The sequence below is a fragment of the Cyprinus carpio genome, chromosome A17 (assembly GCF_018340385.1).
Source record: "Cyprinus carpio isolate SPL01 chromosome A17, ASM1834038v1, whole genome shotgun sequence".
Lineage (NCBI taxonomy): Eukaryota > Metazoa > Chordata > Actinopteri > Cypriniformes > Cyprinidae > Cyprinus > Cyprinus carpio.
The window spans coordinates 5,280,158-5,308,083 of NC_056588.1; the positions used below are offsets into that span (position 1 = coordinate 5,280,158).

The 27,926-nt window shown below is 34.7% G+C and overlaps 4 protein-coding genes across 8 annotated transcripts; 1 reads left to right on the forward strand and 3 right to left on the reverse strand.

The window, feature by feature from the left end:
* Window positions 1-372: 372 nt before the first annotated feature.
* On the reverse strand, window positions 373-5,400 carry LOC109074739 (proteasome subunit alpha type-6-like). The gene is made up of 7 exons (XM_042773669.1): window positions 5,229-5,400; window positions 4,326-4,420; window positions 4,063-4,144; window positions 3,770-3,925; window positions 2,617-2,795; window positions 2,402-2,496; window positions 373-578 (listed from the first exon to the last, which is right to left on the reverse strand). Exons 1-7 carry the CDS (start codon window positions 5,302-5,304, stop codon window positions 521-523), a joined length of 741 nt encoding a protein of 246 aa, XP_042629603.1. The 5' UTR covers window positions 5,305-5,400; the 3' UTR covers window positions 373-520.
* A 2,190-nt stretch (window positions 5,401-7,590) lies between these two features.
* Window positions 7,591-20,528, reverse strand: LOC109074706 (mitochondrial ribonuclease P catalytic subunit-like). Of its 4 annotated transcripts, none has more exons than XM_042773671.1 (8): window positions 20,397-20,528; window positions 19,049-19,882; window positions 18,902-18,949; window positions 18,677-18,809; window positions 12,519-12,626; window positions 9,363-9,511; window positions 7,896-8,091; window positions 7,591-7,785 (listed from the first exon to the last, which is right to left on the reverse strand). In XM_042773671.1, the coding sequence occupies exons 2-8, from the start codon at window positions 19,756-19,758 to the stop codon at window positions 7,654-7,656; spliced, it is 1,476 nt and encodes a 491-aa protein (XP_042629605.1). In that variant the 5' UTR covers window positions 19,759-19,882; window positions 20,397-20,528; the 3' UTR covers window positions 7,591-7,653. The 4 variants fall into 4 exon arrangements, with proteins under 4 accessions (XP_042629605.1, XP_042629607.1, XP_042629604.1 ...); XM_042773673.1 differs by having other exon boundaries at window positions 19,049-19,373; window positions 20,397-20,413; XM_042773670.1 differs by lacking the exon at window positions 20,397-20,528 and having other exon boundaries at window positions 19,049-20,388.
* Window positions 20,482-25,773, forward strand: ppp2r3c (protein phosphatase 2, regulatory subunit B'', gamma). Of its 2 annotated transcripts, XM_019090735.2 has the most exons (13): window positions 20,482-20,668; window positions 21,319-21,446; window positions 22,367-22,471; window positions 22,607-22,719; window positions 22,860-22,957; window positions 23,048-23,118; window positions 23,224-23,356; window positions 23,498-23,553; window positions 23,945-24,020; window positions 24,105-24,241; window positions 24,936-25,073; window positions 25,184-25,243; window positions 25,341-25,773. In XM_019090735.2, exons 1-13 carry the CDS (start codon window positions 20,602-20,604, stop codon window positions 25,530-25,532), a joined length of 1,374 nt encoding a protein of 457 aa, XP_018946280.1. In that variant the 5' UTR covers window positions 20,482-20,601; the 3' UTR covers window positions 25,533-25,773. The 2 variants fall into 2 exon arrangements, with proteins under 2 accessions (XP_018946280.1, XP_042629608.1); XM_042773674.1 differs by having other exon boundaries at window positions 23,048-23,356.
* Window positions 25,634-27,926, reverse strand: LOC109074724 (protein FAM177A1-like). The gene is made up of 5 exons (XM_019090736.2): window positions 27,786-27,926; window positions 27,301-27,480; window positions 27,155-27,221; window positions 26,977-27,074; window positions 25,634-26,850 (listed from the first exon to the last, which is right to left on the reverse strand). Exons 1-5 carry the CDS (start codon window positions 27,852-27,854, stop codon window positions 26,650-26,652), a joined length of 615 nt encoding a protein of 204 aa, XP_018946281.1. The 5' UTR covers window positions 27,855-27,926; the 3' UTR covers window positions 25,634-26,649.

The window sequence follows — 27,926 nt, forward strand, 5'->3', positions numbered from 1 at the left end:
TAAAAGGAGACAATATGCAATATAATACGGTGACTCATGAGTTCAAGTTAAAGTTTAATGAATTTAATTGTAACAGCAGTTTAAAGAGCTTTATATATATATATATATATATATGTGTGTGTGTGTACACATAATATGGGGATCAGTTTGAGACGGTTGTTAATCTTAGAAGTAAAATCCCATTTAAAGTCCTTAACTGTTTTATGATATTGAAAAAAAGGTAAAAATGTAAACTATTAATTAATAAGAAATTTCTAATGTAATTTGTAAATGAAAAAAAAAAAATTAAAAGATGTAGAAAAATACCAGAGAGAAACATTTTCACTATACACAAGTCTCACTGAATTCAAAAGAAAGAACTGAACACACTGCTTTCCAAAACATTATTTTTTTTTATTGTACTGTTACAAGAAAAAGCTACATAAACAGCAAAAAAACATCAGTTGACCTGAATATTGATGACATGATTGTAATTCTCAAGACTTTTATTTGTCACAGGGTAAGTATCGTGCAGATCTTCTCAATCCCGTTCAGTTATGGCCATGAGGTGGGTGTCAATCTCCGACTCTGACAAAATTCTGAAAAATATAGAAATATACATAACTACAAAATGAACATTTCATAAATGTACTCATTCATTTTACACAACAAAAGGTTAAATGACCTAGTGGTTTGAAATACATCGAATACCATTCAAAAATGTGGGGTGGTAACACTTTCTATGAAGCCTGTATTTATAATACATTATAAGAGTATTCTTAAGGCATTTATAATGAATGCATAATGTATTATAAAAAAAAAAAAAAACTTATAATATGTTATATCATTTCATGAGTAATCATAACAGTTTTAATGCATTATAATATTTACTTATTTGCGGTTATAGCTTTTAAGATTATGATGATTTATAATACACAATGCATCTACTTAACTTATAATGGATTAGTTATAATGTATTATAAGGCTCATGTCTTGCCATTGTTAACTTGTTACTTTACTTAAAGCAGGCAAAGACCACTTTATAAATAATAACAACATTAATAAAAAAACATTTTCTTAAACAGCCATAAGTTCAGATATCTGATCAGATGAACGTGTAATTTAATTTGGCACATTTGATTTTAACTATATTTATTGTAATATCAGTAAGATACTGTTCAGATCTTAAATGTGACCCTGGACCAAAAAAAACAGTCTTAAGTGTCAATTTTTAACTTATTTTTTTCAAAATAAGCTTTCCATTGATGTATGGTTTAGTAGGACAATATTTGGCAGAGATACAACTACAATATTTGGACAATATTTGGCTGAGATACAACTATTTGAATATCTTGAATCTGAGGGCGCAAAAAAATCTAAATATTGAGAAAATCACCTTTAAATTTTTGATATATTTGCGGCAGGAAATTTACTAAATATCTTCATGGAACATGATCTTTACTTAATATCCTAATGATTTTTGGCATAAAAAAAAAATCGATAATTTTGACCAATACAATGTATTTTTGGCTATTGCTAAAAATATACCCCAGCGACTTAAGACTGGTTTTGTGGTCCAGGGTCACAAATAAATAATGTCAAGATATGACACTTATAATCCACTATGAATTAAGTGGATTTAACATGGTGTTTATTGTGTGTTATAAATAATCATACTCATAAAAGTTACAACCACAAATAAGTACGTTTTATAATGTATTATAATTGTTGTTATGATTATTTATGAGATGAAACAACATGTAAGTTTCTTTTATAGTACATTAAACATTCATTATAATGCCTTAAGAATGCCCTTATAATGTGTTATAAAAATGGGCTTCATAGAATTTGTTAAAATGTTTTGAGGGAAGTAACTTATGATGACCGACATATTTTATTATATTTTAAAATGTAATTTATTTCTGTGATGGCAAAGCTGAGTTTCCAGCATCATTACTCCAGTCTTCAGTGTCACACGTTCCTTCAGAAATCATTCTAATATGATGATTTGGTGGCTTATGAAACATTTCTTATTATTATCAATGTTGAAAACAGGTGTGCTGCCTAATATTTCTGCTGAACCCATGATACATTTTTTTTCAGGATTCTTTGATTAAAAGAACAGCATTATTTGAAATGAAATGAAAATCTTTTAGAACATTATAAATGCCTTTCCTGTCACTTTTGATCAAATTAATTTTCCCTTGTTTATAAATATCCAAATAACAAATTCTTACTGACCGTTTGAACTGTAATGTATGTTGATATGAAAGTACAGCCCAGTAGTTCTAGTAACTCCCTTGTGGGGATTTTTCAGTGTTTATAGAGTACGGTTTGGTGGTTGACACACAGGACATATGTAAATGTTATGTAATGATATGTAAATATTACATCCTGTTCTATTTGAAATGTCCAAATTCACCTGAACTTGGGCTCTTCCGTGGTAACAACCCCGATCTCCAGCTCTGAAGGCTTGAAGTCGATGGCCAGAACGGTAGACATGCAACTTATTGCAGTCTGTGGGGATGAAAAGTGCGCACACACACACACACACACACACACACAAAAAAACCTCCATGTGAGAGGATCCAGCTACAACAAAGGGTATTAATTCCTTTTGGGGTGAACGTATCATACCTCTACTGTTTGGTCAAAAGTCCAATCCAGTTTTTTCTTCACTTTTTTCTCCAGGAAGCTTGTGGCTTCTGTTTGTTTCACCCCTGCAGCAGTGGCCTTGAAGCCGCAGTAATAACCCGCAGGATCGCATTTATAGACCTGCGGCCCCAGCTCCTCATCCACTCCAACCACAATCATACCTGACAGAACAATACACAATATTGACGAAGATGCCATATGAATATGATATAATGATGTAACAAGAACATTCCTTAATATCGAATTCTGATATGTACAGACAAAGTGTGCATATAATTAAAACACTTGGATTTCCTTCTAAATGTTCCAAAATATGAAGTATACAACCAGAGAACAGTACATTTCATACTGCATCGCACAATGCAGTGACTTGATAGTAGATATTTTCAAGAAACATCTCTTCTTATTTTGATATGCTTAATAATTTTGTGGAAACTGTGCTCAGGATTCTTTGGTGAATAGAAAGAGCAAAAGAACATTTATTTGAAAGAAAGCTTTTGTAACATTCTTAATATCTTTATTTACTGTCACTGTTGATCAATTTAATGCATCCTTTGTAAATGAAAATACTGATTTCTTAAAAAAAATTAAAAAATAAATCTTACTGAACTCAAACATTTGAACAACAGTGTATGTAGACAGTATGACAGCACCAGCCTAGGACTGGTGACTGGTGGCACCAAGTGGGGATTTTTACCGTTTATAGATTATGGTTTGGTGGTTGACATACAGGACATATGTAAATAAATGTATGTAAATTATATGTAATGATATGTAAATGTTATATTGCACAATGCAATACATTAGACTTAATATTAGATATTATCTATTTCTAGACTCATCTATTAAAAGTGTGGGTGTTTACCACACACATATTGGATTAAACATAGCAAAAATTTATATTTGAGATGCTGTTAGGCCATATGACAACGTTTTAAATACTTATTTTTGTATACTACAGATTGTATTGCATTCTACAGTATAAACTGCATTATATGTAGTATGGTAACTACTTTAATATATATACTAATATTCTAGACACTAATATGGTTAAGCTGAATATTGTGTAAACTTCTATACAAATAAATGTGACTTGATTGCATTCATACTGCCCTCAATCAGAGCACACACTTACAGCAGCCCAGTGGCCTCATCTCTGCGTTCTGTGTGTACACCTGTGAGATGTCTGCAATGCGCTTGCACAGCATGTCTACTGGGATCTCATAGCCGTATTTATACTTCCAGTTAGCAGCTTCGTATCGCGCCCTCTGCACCTGCGACCTGCTGTCAGCTTCACAGAGAAACATGATACATCACATGTGGTGTAAAACAATACATAGTTTTACATTTCACCATACAAAAGAGCCGGAGGAGATTTTCTAAAACCCACTTAAGCTGTACAGTTGCTGTGTGCACAGATGAGTTTACCTGTCATGCCAGACATCACACAGCCAATGTTTTCTGTTATTCTGAATAAATGAGTGACAGTGGACTCATCCAGAAGCTTATCCTGAGTGATTAAAAGAGGAAAGAGTAATAAGAGCTCATACAACTGCTACCGAGTCACTGAAACATTTCTGCATAGTTAAAATGTTAATATGGAACAAGTTGCAGTTAAATTAAATACAAATTCAGTCTATGTTTAACAGTGTGACTGACAAAAAAAAAAAACAAAGTAAAAACAAACTTACTGGAACTTTCTTTTGAGTGATAACAACAGCACAGTCTTTCCCTCGAACAGCTAATGATGTAAGACCTCCCTGATTAATGGCCTTAAATGCATATTCTGTGGAAAATAAAATTAACATGTAAACTATGATCATTAATTGTTCATAAAATGCAAAAACTGTAACCCACTCAACTTTGACAACCAAACATTTGAATATTTTATTAATATACCAGAGAATATGTAACCATAAATAAAATATTTTACAATTATTTTATTGTATTATATATATATATATATATATATATATATATATATATATTATATATATATTATATATATATATTATATATATTATATAATATATTATATATATATATATATATTATATATATTTATATATATATAATATATATATATAATATATTATATATATTATATATATATATATATATATATATATATATATATATATATATATATATATATATATATCAAATTATATTATTGTATTCTATATATTCTGTACTGCATGCATATATATGTGAAAATAATTCAGAAAATGTAATGATTTGTAAAAGAGAACAAATGAGCTGCTCGAGTGAAATGTAAACCAAACTGAATAAATATCTGCATGCATAATATTCATAATTATAAACATGAAACCGAAAGTGCTTTTATATATATTGATGTAAACAATGAGTTTAGATGGCTCTGTCATGTAACCTAAAACTGAAACATGAACACATGAATGTGTTCCGAAAACATTCCGCTCATACTTTTTGGCATCCGTTTTAATCAAATGAATATTTAGTGCTGCTATAAACGCATTAGTCTGCGGCAGAGAAAGTGCAGAATGATCCTGGTGCAAAATGACTGGGCATTTATTCTGTCGGTTTAATAAAGACACAATAGAATCGATACGCACCGACTTGATAGAGTCTCCCCTCGGGAGAAAAGATGGTGATATGTCGATCAAACCCCGCGCTCGAGCCTCGGGACATAATGCGAGATATTTACTGTTTAATATTGAAGTTTGTAAACAGATCTAACCACACTGCTCTGTTGTACACCGGAAATGATAGCACCGGCTCCGGCATTCATATCCGGGTGAGATGACGCGTCCCCTGTGCGTGAGAAGTACAGAGAAAAAGCACTTCTAGTTATTAGGGATTTAGTTTATGTTTATATAATACAAACTTTCTGCAAAGAGTACAATATTTCAAAACAGCAGGTCATTACACAGTTTTAGTATTTTACCCAATTCATATATTTAATTTTATAGGTAATGAATTTTAAATCTAATTATTCACATTGAGAATTAATGATAATTTACTGATTAAATGTAAGTATTTGATACAGTTTTTTATGGTAAGGTATACATTTCCAAATCCAAATATTGCCCCTTAATGGAGTAGTTTATTTCATGTCATGAGTGTATTTTCATAAGGGAGTGTAAACCTTCTACAAATGCATAATTGTTTTAGTCAGTCTTTGAAATGTTATGCAAAACATGCATTTGTCCAAGGAGATGTAAAAAATTGCGACACTCCAAATTTGTGCTAGCAATAATGCAAGTAAACACTTTACATAAAAGCAATATTATGAGTGTTTTCAGGACTGCTGATGTAGGGAAGGCAGAAACAGGGTTATTTTTGGAGGTCAAGTGCTGTATGGACAAACAGTTACAGTACGTACAAATAATATTTAGATCTTTTCAAAACTAGGATAAGTAACGAGCACCAAAGAGCACGTTCTATTACTGTTTATAATTTGCCACCACTTGACAGTTATGAAAAACACCTGAAAACACAAATTGTCAGTTAAAATCTGCCTTTATAATATAGCTGAACCTTGCCTTAATGTTTGCCATTAACTACAAACCTACATGGCTAACCAATGGACTTTAGACTCACAGCCTTATAGATATAGCCCTTGTGCCTTAAAAATATGGGCTTCAGAGGATTTTTTTTTTTTTTACAGGATTATATAAGAAGCAGTCTGTATATATATATATATATATATATATATATATATACACACACACACACACACACACACACACACACACACACACACACACACACACTGGCCACTTTATTATGTACTCCTTGCTAGTACCGGGTTGGACCCAAGGGTTGGATTCAACAAGGTGTTGGAAACATTCCTCAGAGATGTTGGTCCGTATTGACATGATGGCATCACGCAGTTGCTGCAGATTTGTCGGCTGCACATCTATGATGCGAATCTCCCGTTCCACCACATCCCAAAGCTGCTCTATTGAATTGAGATCTGGTGACTGTGGAGGCCATTTGAGTAAAGTGAAGTCATTGTCATGTTCAAGAAACCAGTCTGAGATGATTTGAGCTTTGTGACATGGTGCATTATCCTGCTGGAAGTAGCCATCAGAAGATGGGTACACTGTAGTCATAAAGGGATGGACATGGTCAGAAACAATACTCAGGTAGGCTGTGGCATTTAAACAATGCTCAATTGGTACTAAAGGGGCCCAAAGTGTGCCAAGAAAATATCCCCCACATTATTACACCACCAGCAGCAGCCTGGACCGTTGAGACAAGGCAGGATGGACCCATACTTTCATGTTCTTTACGCCAAATTCTGACCCTACCATCTGAATGTCGCAGCAGAAATCGAGACTCATCAGATCGGGCAACGTTTTTTCAATCTTCTATTGTCCAATTTTAGCCTCCGTTTCCTGTTCTTAGCTGACAGGAGTGGCACCAGGTGTGGTCTTCTGCTGCTGTAGCCCATCTGCTTCAGGGTTCGATGTGTTGTGTGCTCAGAGTTTTCTGCATACCTTGGTTGTAACGAGTGGATATTTGAGTTACTGTGGCCTTTCTATCATCTCTAACAAGTCTGCCATTCTCCTCTGACATCAACAAGGCATTTTCGTCCACACAACTGCCCCTCACTGGATATTTTCTCTTTTTTGGACCATTCTCTGTAAATCCTAGAGATGGCTGTGCACGAAAATCCCAGAAGATCAGCAGTTTTTGAAATACTCAGACCAGCCGTCTGGCACCAACAACCATTCCACGTTCAAAGTCACTTAAATCCCCTTTCTTCCCCATTCTGATGCTCGGTTTGAACTTCAGCAAGTCGTCTTCACCACATCTAGATGCCTAGATGCATTATGTTGCTGCCATGTGATCGGCTGATTAGCCATTTGTGTTACCAAACAATTGAATAGGTGTACCTAAAAGTTGCCGGTGAGTGTGAGTGTATGTATATATATATATACAGACAAGAGGTAGAAGAGACACAATTGGACATTTTGCAAAGCATTATTTATTTGCCATTTCTCAGCCAGCACACTAGTAGTAACTCCAGCCTCAATGTCCTTGAGTTAGGCAGAGCCATTTCTGAGGAACTTCATATGTGGCTCTATCTCCTCTATTCTCATCATATGGAATGTGCCAGGAGCTGCCAGAGGTCTGAATGATAGTGTCATAAGCTGAGATCCTCTGAAAAACACAGCAAAGTCATCTTAATGAAAAAAACAGTCATCATAATGAGGGTTTTAGTCCTTAAGAGTAATCTCGTTTACATAAGATCTCTCCAATCCTAAACATACCTGAAATCGAACTCTTTTTCCTGGGACGTAATGGCTGATCACCAGCTGATGGCCACGTTGCCACTTGAAGAAGAGGCGTCTGGTTGCACTGTCTGGCAAGCAGGCTTTGTGATCTCTCATCAGATCACGACTAAGAAAGTTGCAGTGAACGCCAGAGTGCAAAGCAGCATAAAGCAGAAACGGGTCATCCTCAGATCTGTAGCAGCCACCCAAAAAAAACAGTGCACTCTATCAAAAATACCTTTCATGCTAGGTGAATGGAATCATTATGTGTTTATTAAGGGAAGTGATCGATACATGCGTCACTAACACATTGGAATTTTGCAACTGTCACATAACACATTGAGGCCTCTATGATATCATGATAACTACAGTATATAGGCAGCATGTCTGTACATCATTTTACACACACACACACACACACACACACACTACAGGTGTCAAATGTTAGGATTTTTAAAATGTTTTTGAAAGAAGTCTCTAATGCTTACCAAGCTACAGTATAAAATACAGTTACAGTAAAAGCATTAATATTGTGAAATATTATTACAATGTAAAAGAACTGTTTTCTGTTTGAATATATTTTAGTGGTAATGTATTACTGCAATTTCAAAGCTAAATTTTAGCATCATCACTCCAGTCTTCAGTGTCACATGATCCTTCAGAAATCATTCTAATATGCTGAATATTATCAATTATTGGTGTTCAATTATTAATGGTTCTTATTTTCAAAGTTAAAAACCGTTTTTGCCAATTCATATTTTTGTGGAAAGCTTGATAATTATTTTCAGGATTCTCTGATGACTACAAAGTTTAATGAACTGCATTTATTTGAAATAGAAGAATCTGTTGTAACATTATAAATGTCTGTACTGTCATTTTTGATCAATTAAATGCATGTGTCCCAAACATATGAATGGTGATCATGGTTTCCACAAAATATTAGAATGATTTCTGAAGGATCATGTGACGCTGAAACCTGGTGTAATGATGCTTAAAATTAATCTTCGCATCACAGAAGTAATTTTCATTTTAAAATATATTCAAATATTCAACACAGTTCTTTTAATTTGTAATAATTTTTCACAGTATTACTGTTTCTTCTGTAGTTGTGATCAAATAAATGGTGAGCATCTTTCATTAAAATCAAAAACATGAAAATGTTTTTCTTACAAGCGTAACACATGCAAAGTACATTTTAATAGATGTTGCTATGATACTCTAATTCAAAATAAAAATAAGAAATATATTCCAGATTGAACTATTTGATGCAGACCAATCCTGGATGAGTTGTTTACTGAGTTTGTCGCAATGCATTATGGGATTGTTGCCTCCAGAAAGCACAGAATTTAACCAAAAAAGTCAGAATACTCATGTCAAAAGTGTTTTGGAGCTTAGTGCCTATGATCCTATGTAGGCAGCTCATAGGTTTTGGAACATGATTGAGGAAAGGGGGGTCATACTAACATGTTCTCGGTGAAGAAACAGTGGGCTTTCTGCTTGATCTTGTTCATGTTTTGTCTGTCCCAGTTCCGGGAAGGATGTAGCATGTGCTTTCTGCCAAGGACCAGGATGTTCAGACCCTGCTGGTGCAGCTCCGATACGACTGCCAGCAACTGCAGAGATAATTCACACTCTCAGTGACCTTTTACCATTTCCATTTAGATATTAAATATGAATGAGGTCATTCAGGATTTTTGAATCATGAATGAGAGACCTCAGTTCATTCAGCACTTTCTCTATGAAGTGAGCTGCAGCTCATTACTTTTTTTTGGAGGAATTTCCCTTGGCATTAAAGACAAATTTGGGACTTTAGCAGGTCATCTGGAGGGAAATTATTCTTGCTCACATTGTTTTAACCTACTTTTGTACCACCCACTCACGCACACACCATGAGGGGGGAGTTTCCTGATTACACAGGAAGTTGTTTTTCCAATACCCCCCATACAAAGTGCAAACAGTAAAGGTTACAACCATGTGCTAAAAATATCCAAAGTTCTTTGTATGCAGATGTTCAGATTTAACACCCCATATACTTGCATTAACTATTCATGAGATAGGCCTAATTCTTTTTTATATAGTATGTAGGTCTTACTCTTACTTCCAGGAGTTACTAATTAGATTTTTTATTCACAATATGTAAATTACTACACAAGCTATAGAACAGTATGCATAATAATAATTACATTTTAAGTAATTGTATTTTTAATATTAAGTATTAAATTAAATACATAATTAAAAATTAGTTAAAAAAAATAGTAAAAATACATGTAATAGAGTTAAACTGTATATAGCCTATTTTCGTTAAAATAACAGTATATATACATACACGTGCTTTTTCAATTTTTTCCAAATATATATACATACACATGAGTTGTATACTTTATTGTATACTTTATTGCATGAACCAACTGCTTTGTATTAACCTTCTAATTATATTTCTTACTCAAATTTAGATTACCGTAATGTCATCTACAGTTTGAATATGCAAAGTCAGTCCCAGTGAATTCCAGTTTATCTTGTATCCCTCATTTTGCTATTTCAGACATGAGGAAGTGCTAAATGTGGAATTGCAGGTGTGTTCATTTTCTGCTAATTCATGATAAGGAAGTGAACGGTGAGCCACAGATGGCCTGCTTTACTCTGGAAAGCACCGTACACACTATAGTGCCATGTCTCACAATCCAAACTTAACCTCTGCCTCCAGTTTTCTTTGCTTAAGAATTTCTAAAGAGATGCACTTCCTTCCAGCATGTTAGTTTTGTAACTTTACCATCGCTTTCTTGCATACAGTCTGGTTACTTAGCCTGTTAACAAACCATATAGGACTACTTTGGCCACATGTTCACTTAGGCCTCCATTTTCACACCCTGCTCAGACTGTGTGCAGACAAATCCGGTTAATACTAGCATGTCAATGAATGCGCCAGTTAGCTAGGAAGTGGGGTAAATGTTGCCACCAAAAATAAACTTGACCACAAAATGCACATGTCTGACTTAAAATACATGGTTAGTCATAGCAAAATGAGTGTAAATCCCCTGCCTCCGTGTTCAATTGCTATGGGTTGCATCTGTGTTAATAATGTGTGACATGCAGATGGACCGTATGGTTGAGTGGGCAGAAAGAAAAAGAATCTGATCGAAGGTCAAGGGAGTTTGTTACATCATAATTTGTAGTTTAATGTCAAGTGGGGTATTAGGTGTTCTCATATCTGTTGAAGACACTGCAGGGAAAAAACATTGCTTTTTTTATGCACTGGTCTATTTTTTGATTTTAGTCTATTTTGCTTCCATAACTTTCAGTCTAGTGGAAAGAAAACATGTTAAATACACATTTAAGAGTTACTTTTATTGCACTTTATCTATTTATGCCTATAGATTTCAATTGCTGTATAATACACTGTGTTTAAAGGCCGTTTTCTCCAAATGAGTTCCTTTTAATGCACCAAGCCAGAAATCTCCACTTCAGTAGCGCTTATTTACACCAAACGTACTAGTTTTATTCATATCTACAGTATATTCTGAAGGATATTACAAAGGAATTTGTTCCTCCTGATTTATAATATGTATTTTATTTCTAAAAACATGATGAAAATTGATTTTTTTTTCTAGCTGGTGACTGTATTTTCTGACCAACATAATGAAATGAAAACCTTGTGAAAATCAGTATCTTGCCTTAAAGGGATAGTTCACCCAAAATGAAAATTCTTATTTTACTTACTCTCAAGTTGTTCCAAACCTGTGTGAGTTTCAAAAGAAGATATTTTGAAGAAGCTTGGTAACCAAACAGTTGATGGTAGCCATTGACTTCCATAGTATGGATAAAAATACTATGGAAGTCAATGGCTACCACCAATTTGTTGGTCAATAACATTTTTTTAAAATATCTTCTTTTTTGTTCAACAGATGAAAGAAACTCATATAGATTTGGAACAAGTGGAGGGTGATTAAATGATGACATAATTTACATTTTTGGGAGTTGTCCCTTTAATGTGGTTCAAATGGTCCTCCTGGGTCATTGGAAGTAATTGAAAAGTCATTGGTTTTCGGTTAATGGGTGGTTGAAGATGAGATGGGTGGGTGTGGATACTTATCTAAAAATATTAGTCTATTTGTTGGCAAAAAAAAATCCCTTATGTAATTTAATGGAGCATAACCAAATGTAAAGCCACTTCTGTCTGGGACTGACACCACCTCGTAGGTGGGCCGATGTGTAACATGTTCTATGTAACATTACATGGACATTGAACTTTCCCTAATATTTCGTTTGAGTAACTGTGGGTTTCATGGGTTTGGGGTGTCTTTGAGGTTGGAAACTATGAGAAATTGGGGCTGTTCCCTAAACTTGTTCTGGTGTATTAAAAGCAGCCATGCTTAGCATCACCCCCTGGGGCAACCTCTGCCACTCACTTCTGTTTTTATGCATTTGTTTTAACTTTAGAATGCCAACTGTTTGAATACTCAATCATGAAGGTAAACAAACACATTTTTTGGCTATTTTTTTCGACCTTTAGAGCTTTCAATCAGAGTAGGTTGACCATCTAGCCAGATCAGTGATTTAAAAGGTCACAGACAAACCAGCCCTGTCTTGGAACGTCCAAGCATTGAAGTTACCATCACTCACCGTCTCAGAGTGGGAGGCCTTTGGTGTTGTGTTAGCCACATTAAGACCGTCAATGACAACATCAAAGGGCGGTCTCTGCTTCACAAAACTCTTAAAGCTTTTAAGCTCCTGTACAGAACACAAACAATTGGTTAATCTCAAACATGACTATATACAGCTCACAGTTTTGTGATTTAAATGCATAGACAAACACTGCAATATTTCCATGTTGTTTGTTCTGAGGCTAAAACTAGTCACAGTTTCAATTTCTTCAACAAGAGGAACATATGGTTGCCTGGATGTATGGGGGCTTCTATATACAGTTCCTCACTTTGGTGTTGTGCAGCACATTGCACAAGAGAAAAGCAACCAGTGTTGCACAAGAGAAAGAGGACAACAGAAAACCTTCATGCCGAATTGAAAACATTACCGTTAGTTCTCAGAATGGACAGACGTAATATCAAACCAGTGTTGTTATTGTTAACTACAATCATATAAAATGTAAATATTAGATGACAAACTTACACTAAAATGGAAATTAGAAATGTTGGCTGGACAACTAACTAAAATAAATACATTTTAAGCAAATTTAATAACATTTTAAACAAGTAAATTTAAGCTGAAGTACTAAAATTACAACTAAGTTAACCATTTATTAAATACTAAAATAAAATAAATATCAATAATAATAAAAAAAACTAATAAAAAATTTAAAAGCACATAAAAATTACTAAAAATATAAAAATAAAAGTTAATTAAAATATTAATAAATGCTATGACAGTATATAAAGGAATATTAAAATAACAGTATCAAACCAAGCGGAGGAGGATTACATCCAGATTTTAGCTTTCTAACATAACAGCTGAGGAATCGTCTGTTTGAGAAACAATCATTATTTTTGCATTTCCCTTCGGTGATGCTAGTGGCACAGAAAATACACATTTCACCTTTAAACTCAAGATTGTTTCTGGAAAATCACGAGGCAGGGCGGGTGACATTTATAGCAAACAGATATATCATTGTAAGTGTTCCTGCCTGAAACTCATGAAACTCTACATATCAGATTAAGTGAAGAGCTGAGTTATGTGCAGTCATGAATGTACAGGAAGTATAAGAGCAAAGCATGCAACCATGAGATAAAGCATTGTGTTCACAGATAGTCTGACAAGCTCTGGCCCTGTCTTAAGGGAGATCTAAGCATTTGTTACAGTCATATGATAGAGCTTCAAACAAAACTTGGCCACACCTGGCTCACCTTCAAAAGCGTGATCAGGTTGTGTTTAGCTGAATCACACAAGAGCCCCTTGAATAGCAGGGCCAAAAAAAAAAAGCTAGAACTTCCTTCTTCTTTGTTGTCGTTTAACAAGAGGCTGAAATGCCTCCAAAATTGTCCTTGGTACAACATGTAAACAAAACAAGGGGATTTCCAGCTGGACTGGGGCCAAGTCACTCCCTCACCTGTCTGTCCTTGGGCCTCAGAGCTGAAAACGGCTTTTGATTTATTAGCTTCACAGCAAAGTGTGTTCGCAAAGTCATGCACACTCATGCCTAGAGCTCATCAGAGGTGAACAAAGTACACAAATACTAAGTTAATATACGTATACCCTGATGAAATATTACATAAGTAAAAGTACTAGCCAGACATCAAGAAAAGCCAAAAGATTTAGAAAAAAATATATATTAGAAAATAAAAAACTTTTGTGGATGTATATATATATATGTGTGTATGTATATTATATCCAATAACGCTAATAATATTGCATATTAATATTGAACATATTCATTCAAATATTAACCTCATTATCAGCTGAAGTTATTTAAGTGAGATCTTAACTCAAGATTTCATCCTCTTAAACTAAAATTAATAAAAATGATATATAATGATATGTAATGATATATATATATATATATATATATATATATATATATATATATATATATATAAAAGCATAAAAGTAAAAAAATATTAATGAAAATTAGAAATGTCGCCATGTCAACTTACTGAAATAAAATAAGTACTAAAATTACTAAAACTGAAATAAGAAAATTAATGTAAATAAATAATAAAAAATAATATTAACAAATAAAAAAGAAAAAATTAAATAATTATATTGCTAAAACTTAAAAAATTATTAAAAATATTTAGATACTATAACAGTATGATTTTTACATTTTTAAATGTTGTTTATTCAAAAATTGCTGTAGATTTCACAAATTATTACAAAGAAATGGCAAGTAACATTGAATTAAACATCAAACTGGAGTAAAAAGACTGGAATAGTATTTAAAACTTTGAAGAAAAATAACAGGCAAATCGATTCAAAAGAATGATTCCTCTCAAATCAGACATCACTTGTTATTTTCATTTTCTTCTAAATAATGAGCAACAGTACATTTCTTCTAAAATATACTGGAGTAAAGAATTATTTTTTTTTTGCATTGCATTGCATTGAAATGCAATCAAGCAAAGTTTTTCCAAAATTAAAATTCTCCAATAAATTAAAGATATTTAAACAATGAAGTTTAGTTTAATCAATGTTTTGAACTGCAAACTCTGCAAGCTCTTCCTCAAAGTTGAGGAAACAACAACAATGTGGTGAAGTAAAGTCCAACAGCTAATACACAGTCCTCTGTTTAATACACACAAAGCTGAGCTTGTCATAACCGCATGTATTCCTGGACTATCAGGTGGCTGGAAACCGGTGCTTTCAGTTCTGCCTGAAGCGTGAGAATTTTTCCTTCCAAAATTCCAATTTCCACTAATATGCAAAAACAATTGTGACCCACATGTGAAAACAAGCCATCAAGAATACGTGCAGCTATTTTGCAAGCTAAAAATCCTGTTAAGTGTGTGTTAAGTAGCATGTCTGTGGGTGAGAGGATGCATGACTGGGGGAGGGGTGAGTGCCACGGACAGCGAGAGGGGGAAGGGGAGCTGGATATTTGGGGAATTCCTTTTTGGTTTTGGTGGGGGTTAGCAGTTGGTGATCAGTTGTTCAACTCTTAAAAAATCTTGCAGCTTTGGATAGAGTTAGCACTCTCAGCATGGGACAAAATTAATCCTAACAATCCCAGTTTCACTTGGTTTTATCTATGTGATAATGTATGCAAAAAGAGGAGGACAAAGATCTAGAACTGTGCATTTTTATTGTTTTTGTTTCACTCCGCATCCTCTCGTGGCCATGGAGAGGTTATGCTGAGTGGGAACAGGAAAAACCGGGGATTCCCCAATGGTGTTGAGAGGTCACGTGTGTGCGGTACCAGCTGGCCGTGCAGAACTCTGTGTACCTACAAAATGGGTGTGTCGGGAATATGCACATTCAAAACAAGTTTAATCCAGATTTGATAGTAATCACAATCTAGTTGTTTCTTTTTGAAATATACACAATGGCCAATGACAATCAAAACACGCTCCTTCAGCCTTGAGTGATTATTAACTCAACGTACAATTGCAAGGTTTTTCTTGAATCATTTAAAACAAATAACAGCATTTTGTAAATCCTCATTTTGTACCTGCTCAGTTGTGTTCAAAGCATGCATGAAATACCAATAGAATGAAAGACAGCCACTCAAAAATTGACAGAGAACAAAGAAATTAGATGAATTAGAGTACGTGTAAACCACAACGTGCCCCGCGGCAGACTGCAAGTCTTGTACTTTTCCTTATTACAAGCTCGCTGTTTTTGAGATGGGAAAAACAGGCTCCCCCAAGTTTGAGCTTGATCTAAAGAAAAACTGCAGGCCGCTGAATGTAAGGAGACTAAAAAAAGGGGCTTTTTTGCTAAATTGTTGATATGCCAATCTGCATATTTCACTTGGATCTCTCAATGTGTTAATAACAATAATAGTGTAGGCTATTAACTGTACAACTTGGCCACATTTAAACTCCACTGACAAATGAAAGTATTAAAAAGGTTTTAAAATGATAGGTTTTAGGATTATATATATATATATATATATATATATATATATATATAAACAGACAGACATGAAATATTTGTACTTTTAAAAATTATACATCATTTTTACTCTATATACACAACCGTTCAAAAGTTTGTGATCAGTCATTTTTTTTATTATTACTTTTATTCAGCAAATATGCACTAAAATGACATTCTATTTCAAATAAATGCTGTTCTTAAAATATAAAAAAGTTATTTTAAAATTTAATAATGTTTTCTTTTTCTTTTTTTAATAATACTTAAAAATTACATATATATTGTGGATTAATGATTTTTTTTTTCATGTTTAAAAGTACAAACATTCCATGTAATCTCACAGTTCCTATGAAGTCATGTATAATAACTATACAAGATTTTAAAGCTGTTATTTAAAACATTTTAAAGTTGTTTGCATGTCACGCAGCAGGACACAGTTGGCATTGCTTGAAATGTCACGTTAACCACCCAAAACACCACATTTTTTCCTTCAAAGGCAAAATGATTGTCTAGGGGTTGTTAAATGCTTCTGCAGAGTTTTGACTGGGGGTGTTTTAACTGTCTTGCTCTGGTTTCACTTCATAAAGCACTGCTGCAGCGATGGCGGGGGGCTGGAGCCCATGCATCGCTGCAGACAGACAGGCAGGGACTTTCCAGGGTCACTAATGTGAGAGGCTTTTGAGGGCTGAAATGTGAAAGCCCATTGTGTTGCATTTTACAACCGCTAAAGGCACATAAGCAGTACACATGTTTCAGCATCAATCATGTGCACGACCAAATTAGAGATCGTTTATGGCTATACTGAGTACTTTGTTTTTCCGAGATGTACTGTGTGAAAATGTCCCTTTCTGAGACAGTGCTTGGAAACTGAATGCGTTTCCTATGCGTGAGAACCGTGTTTGCAAACAAACACGACTGTTCTCTCTGGGAAATGGAATTTCAGAGGAGTTGCTTGCCTTGTGACCTTGTGTCTTCAGTTGGACTGGATTCATGAGCTTTCTAAACCGGGGACACATGAAGGAACATGTGTTGGAAAGCCCCTGCATTATATCTAAATGTGGAAACTAGACAGGATCACATGCTTTTGACATCTATAGACCCCACAGCCTGAAAAAAGCAGCCCTCCAGACAACAACATCATCTAATTCAGGGGCAGACTCCATTTAAGACGGAGATCAAAACTGCATGGAACATCTTCTAATTCTGGACATCTACCCAACTTGCCTTTCAAGTGGCTGTATCCTATTTGGTGCAACACAAAATGTAGATTTAGTTTTTAGTTCATGTGTCCTTATTGTTTTATCATTTTCAAGGAGAAAGTAATCTAAAAGCATTAAAAATCAAGTAACATGTTTAACATCTATAACATATGTTACATGTGTAACATGTTTAATCTGTCATGTAGAAATGTGAATATAGGGTGTATAGGACACTGTCGCCATCTAGTGGAGTCAAACGGAACTACATAATAAGGCCTTAGTAAACTTCAAACAAGACATCCTGTAGATATAAAGGTGAATTTCATAAAAACACACCCAGGTCACACTACACCAGAAAATGAAAAAGATTAAAATATTTTGCATAAAGATTAAACCCATTTTAATATCATTAAGACTATTTGTAACATGATTTTCATGAGAATTAAGCACCCCCCCTTAAAAAAAAGCATTTTTGGCTATATATTTTAATATGCTAATAAATTCTACTAATATATGTTAATCATATCTAATGAATCAAGACATATTTTACAATTAAAATAATTTATTGTTTTTTTTCCACCCATAAATTATGAGATTGGAACATTTGCATGTTTTTTTGTCATTTTATTATTTTATATATATATAAAAGAATTATAAGCTTAAATTTATTTTACATTTATTTGTATTTTTATATTAGTTTTAGTACTTGAATTTAAGATAATTTATTTCAGTTAGTTGCCAAGGCCATTTCTAATTTTTAAGTTTATGTTTTTATTCTAATATTTATATTTAACTATAGTTAACTGCAACAACACTGGTGTAAAAAACAATTTTTATCTCTATCTATCTATCTGTCTATCTGTATATCTATCTATCTATCTATCTATCTATCTATCTATCTATCTGTCTGTCTATCTATCTATCTATCTTTCTCTCTGTCTGTCTGTCTGTCTGTCTATCTATCTATCTATCTGTCTATCTATCTATCTGTCTGTCTATCTATCTATCTATCTATCTATCGGCTATAATGCACAGACAGACCTCTGGGGTGGTTTTCTTGAAGACGTCACTTCCTTCTATCACTTTCTTCATCACTGTGTCCTTCAGCTCAGCATACTCTTCCTCGGTCAGTTGAATGGATTCGAGTGACGCACTGCAGTTTTTGCACTCTCCACTAAAACACAAGATATTTCCACACCAATAATCAATTAAGAATAGTCTTTATTGACATTATATCTGACTAAAACAGAAAACTGAAATGAGTACCTGGGGACCACGTATGAGAACGTCCCACTCCATTTCTGATCCGGTAAACTGCGCAAAATGGAAAAAATTAAAACAGTGTTTACATTTTATAAAATAAAAAAAAATGTAATGTTTTAATATGTTTGTGTTCTTATGTTTTACATTTACCTTTCAAACCAAGCTTTGATAGTTTGAATCAGCGGCTCCTCTGGGTAGATCTGATTATCTCTCATATATGACAGAACAGAAAAGAGCTTGTCCTCCTGTCCACGCTGAGTGATGCCGCTCTGAAACAGGCACTGCCAGGTGTCCTGATTAGGTACGAGACCCAGTTCCAGGAGCTCATCGTACAGCATCCAACTCGTCTCAGCGTCACCATGAAGCGCCGCCCCAGCGATGGCATCACTATAGTTACGAGGAGACGGCAGGAGGGCCTTTTTCATCCCCTCCAACACCTCAAGCGCCTCCCTCCAGCGTTCAGTTTGACTGAGACCTTTAATAAACAGGGACGAGGCTCCAGTGTCAAGAGTCTTAAAGCAAGTTCTCATGATGTCGTAAGTGTCAAACACTTCCGAGTGGTGCCTACCCATGACACACAGTGTGAGGTACCTCAAAAGGAGTTCGTAAGAAAGGGTGCCTTTGTCCTGCACCTCATAGGCCAAGAGAGATTTGGCGATGTTGATGTCTGCATTAGCCGCCAGCAGTCCTTCCATCATTCGCATCTCAAAGCGATCAGGTTTGGAGGAGCTCTCTTTGAATTTTGCCCATTCGGATGTGGTCAGCGGATGATCAGGAAGGGAAACTTTCACAGATCCTCTGCCCCAAGAAGGTGCATTATTTGATAGCTCTTCTGTATCCACCCCAGCCCTCTTTTTCATATATTCAGCAGTTCTCCTGGCCGTTCCAGCGGTAAATACTGAATTTGGGAACGCAGGCCTTGTTCTGGGAGTGAACCCTTTTTCTTTGGCACCTCGGCCGTGTGCTTGTCCGTCTCCTTTTGTGCTGTAATATTGTGTGTGTGGATTTATGATAAACCTGACAGCATGCATAATGTTTTGTTGTGGTAAACAAGCCAAAGCAGGCCTGAGATACAAGGGGTTGACCACCCATGATGTGCATAGATGCTTTATGCAAGTCCTTGATTTTGACACAACAAGAGATCCCATTTCCTACCAGTCCACTTTACTTTAAAGGTAAAACGTATAATAAACGACTTATTCTGTCTCAAAATCTCATTGCTTTGTGAATTAAGGTCGGTTTTACTGTTCAACACACATACAGTAACACACACTAACTTTATGAAGTTATACTTAATAGTATTTGTATCTACAATTAATAGATATAAATAATATTCAGCGAATTATCTTCTAAAGAAATGTCCTTTTGTATTTAAAGCACACAATCTTAAGTTCCTTAGACCCGTATCTCCTTAGACACAAGAGATCTCATAATTTTCTTTTAAACGCAAATCTGTTAATACAATCATCGGTAATTTAAACAAGGACATCTAACTTACAGGATCTGGTCAACAGTACACGCGTGCAGCCCTTCACTCTCCTGTGCAGTCGCACGTCAATGACGTCACTCTGGCGCCATTAGGTCATAGATGTAAACAGTTCGTCAACCGCCTAGGCTACTCAAACATAATAGAATTGTTTAATAATTAGTCTTGATTTAGTTCATGTGAGTTTAAAATATATTATGATCAAATAAAGTTAATAATGGCAAACGATAAAACCGCACATTGGAAAGATTTACTGCGGAAAAGACTCGCCTCTGCGAAACCAGGTAAGGTGATGAATGTTAGCTAATCAGTTGCTAATAAAGATTCATTACTTGATAAAAGAGCAATGTTTTAAATTCCACAAAATGTATACAACTAGTATAACGTTAATCACGCTAGAAGGATGTAAAGTCGCTTAAGAAAATGTACCGTGGTTTTACGTTACTCCATTAACACTAACTGTGCTAAAACATTGTATTTAGTGGAAATGTTTAAATACAAATATATATTGACTATATATAAATTAATTTAGACCATACTAAATATTTTATATCAGGGGACTTCGTTACAACAAATACAGTTTGTTGTATAGAAACCATAGAAACCATATCCTGTTTCTGTTATGCAAAACATGTTGAAAAATTAATATGATTGTGCTGTAATTGATGGAAGTACTTCTAAAGGGTATACCAGACTTTCACAGATATCTTTTGGTTTAGACAATTAAAAATGACTTTATAAATTTAGTATATTTATTTATTTAATTGTAATATTGTGATAAATGAAAACGTGGCTAATATTTATTCCATATTTAAAGTCATAGCAAAAAAAATTTAAGTGTTACTTAAACTCATAGTATTTTATATAATATATTAAAACATAAATGATGTGTGAATAATCATAATGTGTGTAATAAAATCTTAATTTGCAACAGATGGCAGGACAGAGGAGGAGAAGAAAGCAGAGGAAACTGAATTGTTCACCAAATATTACACTGAATGGAAAAGAGGTGAAAAAGGAGAAGAGGACTCATTTAAACACATCCCACGCTTCTACTACAGGGTGAGTTGATCACGCTTTAATCGGTAATGAGAATACACATTTATTTGATAAAAAATATAGTAAAAATAGTGATATTGTGAAATATTACAGTTCAAAAGAACCGTTTTCTATTTGAGTATATTTTAAAATGTAATTTTTTTCCTGTGATGAAAGTAAATTTCAGTCTTTAGGGTCACATGATCCTTAAGAAATCATTCTAATGTGCTGATTTGCTGCTCGAGAAACATTTCTTTATTATCAGTGTGAAAACAGTTGTGCTGCTTAATACTTTTGTGGAATTCATGATACGGTTCTTAGGATTCTGTGATAAATGTACTAGTGAACATCATAAAAATAAAAAAATCCATTATAAATGTCTTTACTGTTACTTTTGATCACATGACATCCAAGATGTTCATGTCTTTCTTTCTTCAGTCGAACAGAAATAAAGTTTTTAAGGAAAAAATTCCAGGATTTTTCTCCATATAATGGACTTCAATGGGGATCAACGGGTTGAACATCCAAATTGCAGTTTCAAAGGGCTTCAAAGCCGAGGAATAAGGGTCTTATCTAGTGAAACAATCTATCATTTTCTAAAAACTTGACTTCATGCATTACGAAATGACATTGGAAAGGTCATACGCTCTTTCGTTAGCTCTTAGTCTGTGTACTACGGTTCAAAAAGGTAGGGCTAAAAACTCCATGTCATTCTGTCCTCCAACTTCAAAATCGTCCACCATCATTGTTTTACCTTTTTTTGTAAAGGGCGTTTGACTTTCTTTGCACGTTCGCTTTGTAAACACTGGGTTGGTACTTCCGCTTTCCGACTTTCCAGCGTGATTATGTAATGGTGAAGTCCAGCTAGTGCAAGACAAGCATGAAAATTGAAACTTCTGAATGTATTGCCTTCTTAATCTTACCTTCCCAATATTTCATATCAGCTTCCTGCAGAAGATGAAGTCTTGCTGCAGAAACTCAGAGAAGAATCGAGGGCAGTGTTTCTCCAGAGGAAGAGCCGGGAACTACTGGACAACGAAGAGTTGCAGGTAAGAGAGCATTTTTTTGGGCCTGTGTTCCAATCTTAACATTCATTATCTGCTTTAGTTTAGTTATTAAATATGTTTGTGTTTGTATATCCTCTTCTAAATGTTTTTTTTTTTTTTTTTTTTTTTTTTCTACAGAACCTTTGGTTTCTTCTCGATAAGCATCAAGTGCCGCCCACAACTGGTGACGAGGCTATGATCAGTTATGAGAGTTTCCTAAAGGTTGGAGAAAAAGCAGGCGCCAAATGCAAGTAAGTGCATCATAGAAAAGTGTATAGTGAGCAATTAGCTTCACTCAAAACCATGAATATGACAGGCTGATAACTGCATTCTAAGTCAAGGTAATTCATAAAACAGAGATATTTGTTTCACGTTTGTTACACCCCATCAGGCTTTTCTTCACTGCCAGAATCTACGCCAAACTGCTTCATAATGATCCATACGGGAGGATATCAATAATGCAGTTCTTCAACTATGTCATGAGAAAAGGTAGTTATAAATTCTGTGCTCATCTAATGACGTCAGTTAATTATGTGTCCTTTAGTTCTTTTTAATGACTCTGTGTTTCTTCTCTGGCAGTGTGGCTGCACCAAACCAGGATAGGTTTGAGTCTTTATGATGTAGCAGGTCAGGGTTATCTCCGTGAGTCTGTAAGTGATCTCATTTTACCCCCTGAAAACGGTAAAAATCACAGTATTCACAGTATCTGCATAGGAGTAAAGCTGCATTGTTTAACAAAGACTTTCTTTCTGCAGGATTTGGAGAACTACATTCTAGAGTTAATTCCCACACTCCCCCAACTAGATGGCTTGGAGAAATCCTTCTACTCATTTTATGTTTGCACTGCCGTTCGCAAGTTCTTCTTCTTCCTTGATCCTCTACATACTGGTAATTCTCCTGTGGTCATGCCATTTTTTACAATTTGTCTTTTAATTTAAGTCAGAGCACCTGTAAACATTATTTAGATTTTACCCTGTGGAAAAACTGGAATGAAAAGAAGCATTCTAATGTTTTGTACATGCTCTGCAGGCAAGATAAAAATTCAGGACATCCTAGCTTGCAGTTTCTTGGATGATCTACTTGAGGTAGTGTATGGATTCTCGCTCAAGTGAACCTATATTACCAATATAAAACATCTATATGCACTACTTTTAAAAAGTTTGAATGTTTTTGAAAGAATTATACTCGCCAAGGCTGCATTTGTTTGATCAGAAACACAGTAAAACAATGATATTGTGAAATATTACAATTCTATTTTAAAATGTAATTTATTTCTGTGATGCAAAGCTGAATTTTCAGCATCATTACCTCTTCAGTATCACATGATCCTGCTCAAGAAATATTTCTTAATTTTATTAATGTTGAAAACAGTTGTGCTGCTTTATATTTTTGTGGAAAATATTCTATTTTGTCACAATAGAGCCTCAGAAGAACAGAATCTGTAACATTATGCTAATCAGATTTATTCACTTATAGCTTCGAGACGAGGAGCTGTCCAAGGAGAGTCAGGAGTCCAACTGGTTCTCTGCACCTTCTGCTCTTCGAGTTTATGGTGAATTTATGCCTGCAAAATACACTTAATCAATGTTATGTAAGTTAAATCTCATTGGCTAATCATCATATGTCCTTTTTACAGGTCAGTACCTCAACCTGGATAAGGACCATAACGGGATGCTCAGTAAGGAAGAGCTGTCTCGCTATGGCACAGGAACATTAACTAGTGTTTTCCTAGACCGCGTCTACCAGGAATGCTTAACCTACGATGGCGAAATGGTATAACACTCTGACTTAATTAATGATTTACATTACACTAAGAGTTAGATAGGAGAAAATCCCTTATAACAAATGTTGTCAGCTGTCAAAATTATAGCTTTGTTGGCAGGGAGCACTGAGTTTAAATCCTGTTTCCAGATATACATGTACACGACTGTTCAAATGTTTGGGGTTGGTAAGATTTTGAAAAAGTGTCTCATGCTCACCAAGGCTGTATTTATTTGATAAAAAAAATGCAGTAAAAATTGTTAAATATTATTAAAATTTAATGCAACTGTTTTCTACTTTAATATATTTTAAAATGTAATAAATTCCTGTGATGACAGCGCTGAATTTTCAGCAGCCTTGATTTGGTTATCAAGAAACATTTCTTTTTATTATTAATGTTAATTTTTTTTTTTTGCTGCTCAGTAATTTTGCAGAAACCGTGATTCATTTCTTTAATTAAAAAATCGTACTGACCCCAAACTTTTTAACTGTAGTGTACTTTTGGCTTTGAACATGAAAAAAAAAAATTGTGAATGTTATTATGTTACTCTGGAAAAAGCCTACAGCCAAGCAGACATTTGCCACTGAAAACAAGAATATAATATTCTTATTTATGGAATTTCCTACATGATAACCATCAAAATTTTCAGTATCTAAAAACATAAAAACATAAACATGCTTTTTTTTTTTTAACACCACCATTTAGGACTATAAGACATATCTAGACTTTGTGCTGGCTCTAGAGAACAGGAAAGAGCCTGCGGCCCTCCAGTATATATTCAAACTGCTGGACATGGAAAACAAAGGCTATCTCAATGTATTTGCCCTCAACTACTTCTTCAGGGTGAGGAAACGTTTTTGAAATCAAGCAAAAATATCTGTTGGCTTTCATATAAATATGCATTTTATACATTTATACTAAGCAAAAACTAACCTATTCATCTGGGATATCAGGCGATTCAGGAACAGATGAAAATCCATGGGCAGGAGCCAGTTTCCTTCCAGGATGTTAAGGTAAATGGCCTTTATATAATAATAAAGCAATCTATCAACAAGTTGGGAAGAGGGCGTTTTGGGTCATTAAATGGAGATCAAATGTTTGTGTATACAGGATGAAATCTTTGACATGGTGAAGCCTAAAGATCCTTATAAGATCACACTACAGGACCTGGTGAACAGCGGTCAGGGTGATACTGTCACTAGTATCCTCATCGACCTCAATGGCTTCTGGACTTACGAGAACAGAGAGGTGCTGGTGGCTAATGACACTGACAGCAACACAGCTGATTTAGATGACACATGACATCACGTTCTGTTGCCAGATCAAGTTGCGCTATTGGACCAATTGTGCTACTCTGAACGAGGAACAAACCTTTAGCAAGAGGAAAACACAGAATAGCTCAGTTCTATGTTGAATTGTTTATTAAGTAATACTATGTACAAAACAAGCTGTATTTTTTCACCTACGTTATAGAACGGTATGTGTGTTTTCACCTACATTATACAAAATTATTGTACACAAATAAATTATACGCTCTTCAAAATGAAATGCTTTTTTGTGTCAGAGGGGTAGACAAATTGAACTCAAATTCACATTTACATACACATTAAAAATAAAATGTTCGCATAAAAAGTATATTTGGTTAGAAAAATAACTTTTTTAAATGTTTCAGCTCTGATTTATGAAAGAGGGAATTTTCCCATCTGACAATTTACTAGACAACTCCTAGCATTATCAGTAACATAGAAATGTCTAATATTGTAAGTACTCACATTCTACAGCATTGTAAGAGATTGGTAGTCCATGCAGTTGTTATAGTGTTTCACTTAGGCTTTTTAGATGTTTATAATTATTAAAATGTAAAATGAATCATTGTAGTGACTAAGAGAGGTTTTATATGGAAAATTTTTTCCACCACAGAATAAAAATAAATAAAAGCTTATTGTGACTTTTTAATCTAACAAATCTTATTTTTATTTCTTGCACTTGTGCGTTTATATCTCACAGTTCAGGACTTTTTTTTTTTTTCAAAAGCACGAGTTCATATCTTTCAATTGTGACTTTTTTTCTTCTTCTTAAAATTCAGATTAAGTGTCTAAAAACTGTATCAAAAACAGCATTGCAAGATGTAAACCTAGAATTCTAAAAAAGGTGAAATTGTGAGACATAAACTCAGAATCCTGAAAAAGGTAATCCTGCAATTACCTTTTAAAATATTTTTATTCCGTGTCAGAAATAAGCTTCCATAGTTTTATGTATGGCTGTGTAAAATGATTATTATATGTTACATACATGTTACCTTCATGTTCAACTTCACGTAAGATAAACTTTCCCCTCTAAAAAAGGAACCTAACACACCTCATGCCTAAGTTTAATATGGTAAAAACCATCAAATCGGCTCAATCAGCTGAACAGTATTTTAGGAGGGAATGGGCGCAGGCACTTTATTTGCATCAGGTATAGCATGTGATTCCTGCTCCAGTTCAAAGGTCACGTTCACAAAAGAAGCAGTTCCTTCTGGTTGCTCGGTCTTTGGCTGCTGGCCTTCCTGATTGTGCTGCTCCTCAAAACGCCGTTCTGCCTCCTCAGAGAGACGGTTCTCCTCCTCTTCTTCCTCCTCCTGTGGATTACACATTATTAGGGCGTCACGATGTTAAAGCTTCGCTCAAAGCATGTACAATTACATACTTGTAAGAATATCGGCCAATAAGCGAAGGGTGCAGAATTATAATAGCAGTGCACATACCTCTTTCTTCATCCTGTAGTACTCATCAATGGCATACTGATATTTTGGTGTCGTGATTCCCAGCAGCGATGCCATTTTCTCTCCAAGATAGTCACAAACTGAAATATTTGGGTCGGAATGTTACGTTTGGACTGTTTTTGTATGACTAAATGTCACAGGCTGGAAAGAGTTTTATTACCTGAGATGGTAGAGGTAGCCACTCTCCACATTTGGAACCAGACGTATGGACCCCAGGTCAACTTTGACTATAATCAGAGATGCAGAGTGATCAAAAGCTGAAGATGTTCAGAAAAGAAGCAACTGAAATGACTTTAACATACTCACTGGATCCCCTTTACTTAAAGTCTTCGCTTTCTCTGGTTCTTCTTCCTCCTCTTCATCGGTACTGTACTCTTCCATGGTTTCACCAGATGCAAAGTAGATTGTTCTGCGAGGAATCTTCGGCTTCTTTTTACCCAGATCTCCAAGTTCAACATTTTCATACTCCTTCTCCACTGTAGAACTCTAAACCAGCAGAGAAATGTACAACGTTACATTTAAATTTAATTTATCAAGAACATTACACACTGTTTCAGAGAGATAAATAAACCTACATTAAACTACATTACTAAATCTTAATATCACATTTCTCTATTGTAATATTTAATTAGATAAATGGCCCTACATTATGTTTATCAAGCTAGTTTCATCGCTAGACTAAGATGTAACGAACAAGGAAGTAAAATGATATAACTCGACCTTTGTCTATATCAAAACAAAGTATGTAATTCCATGGCAACTCACTTAATATATTTAAAAAATGACTTTACCTTCTCTGTGTCCATACCTTGTCCCAGAGACACGTTTACATTTGTGAGGTACAGTGACAGCTCAGCCATGTCTTCTTCTCACCTTCTGTTGCTTTCTTCGAGCTCTTCCTCCTAGCAGCGCCAAGCAGGAAGTGACGTCAC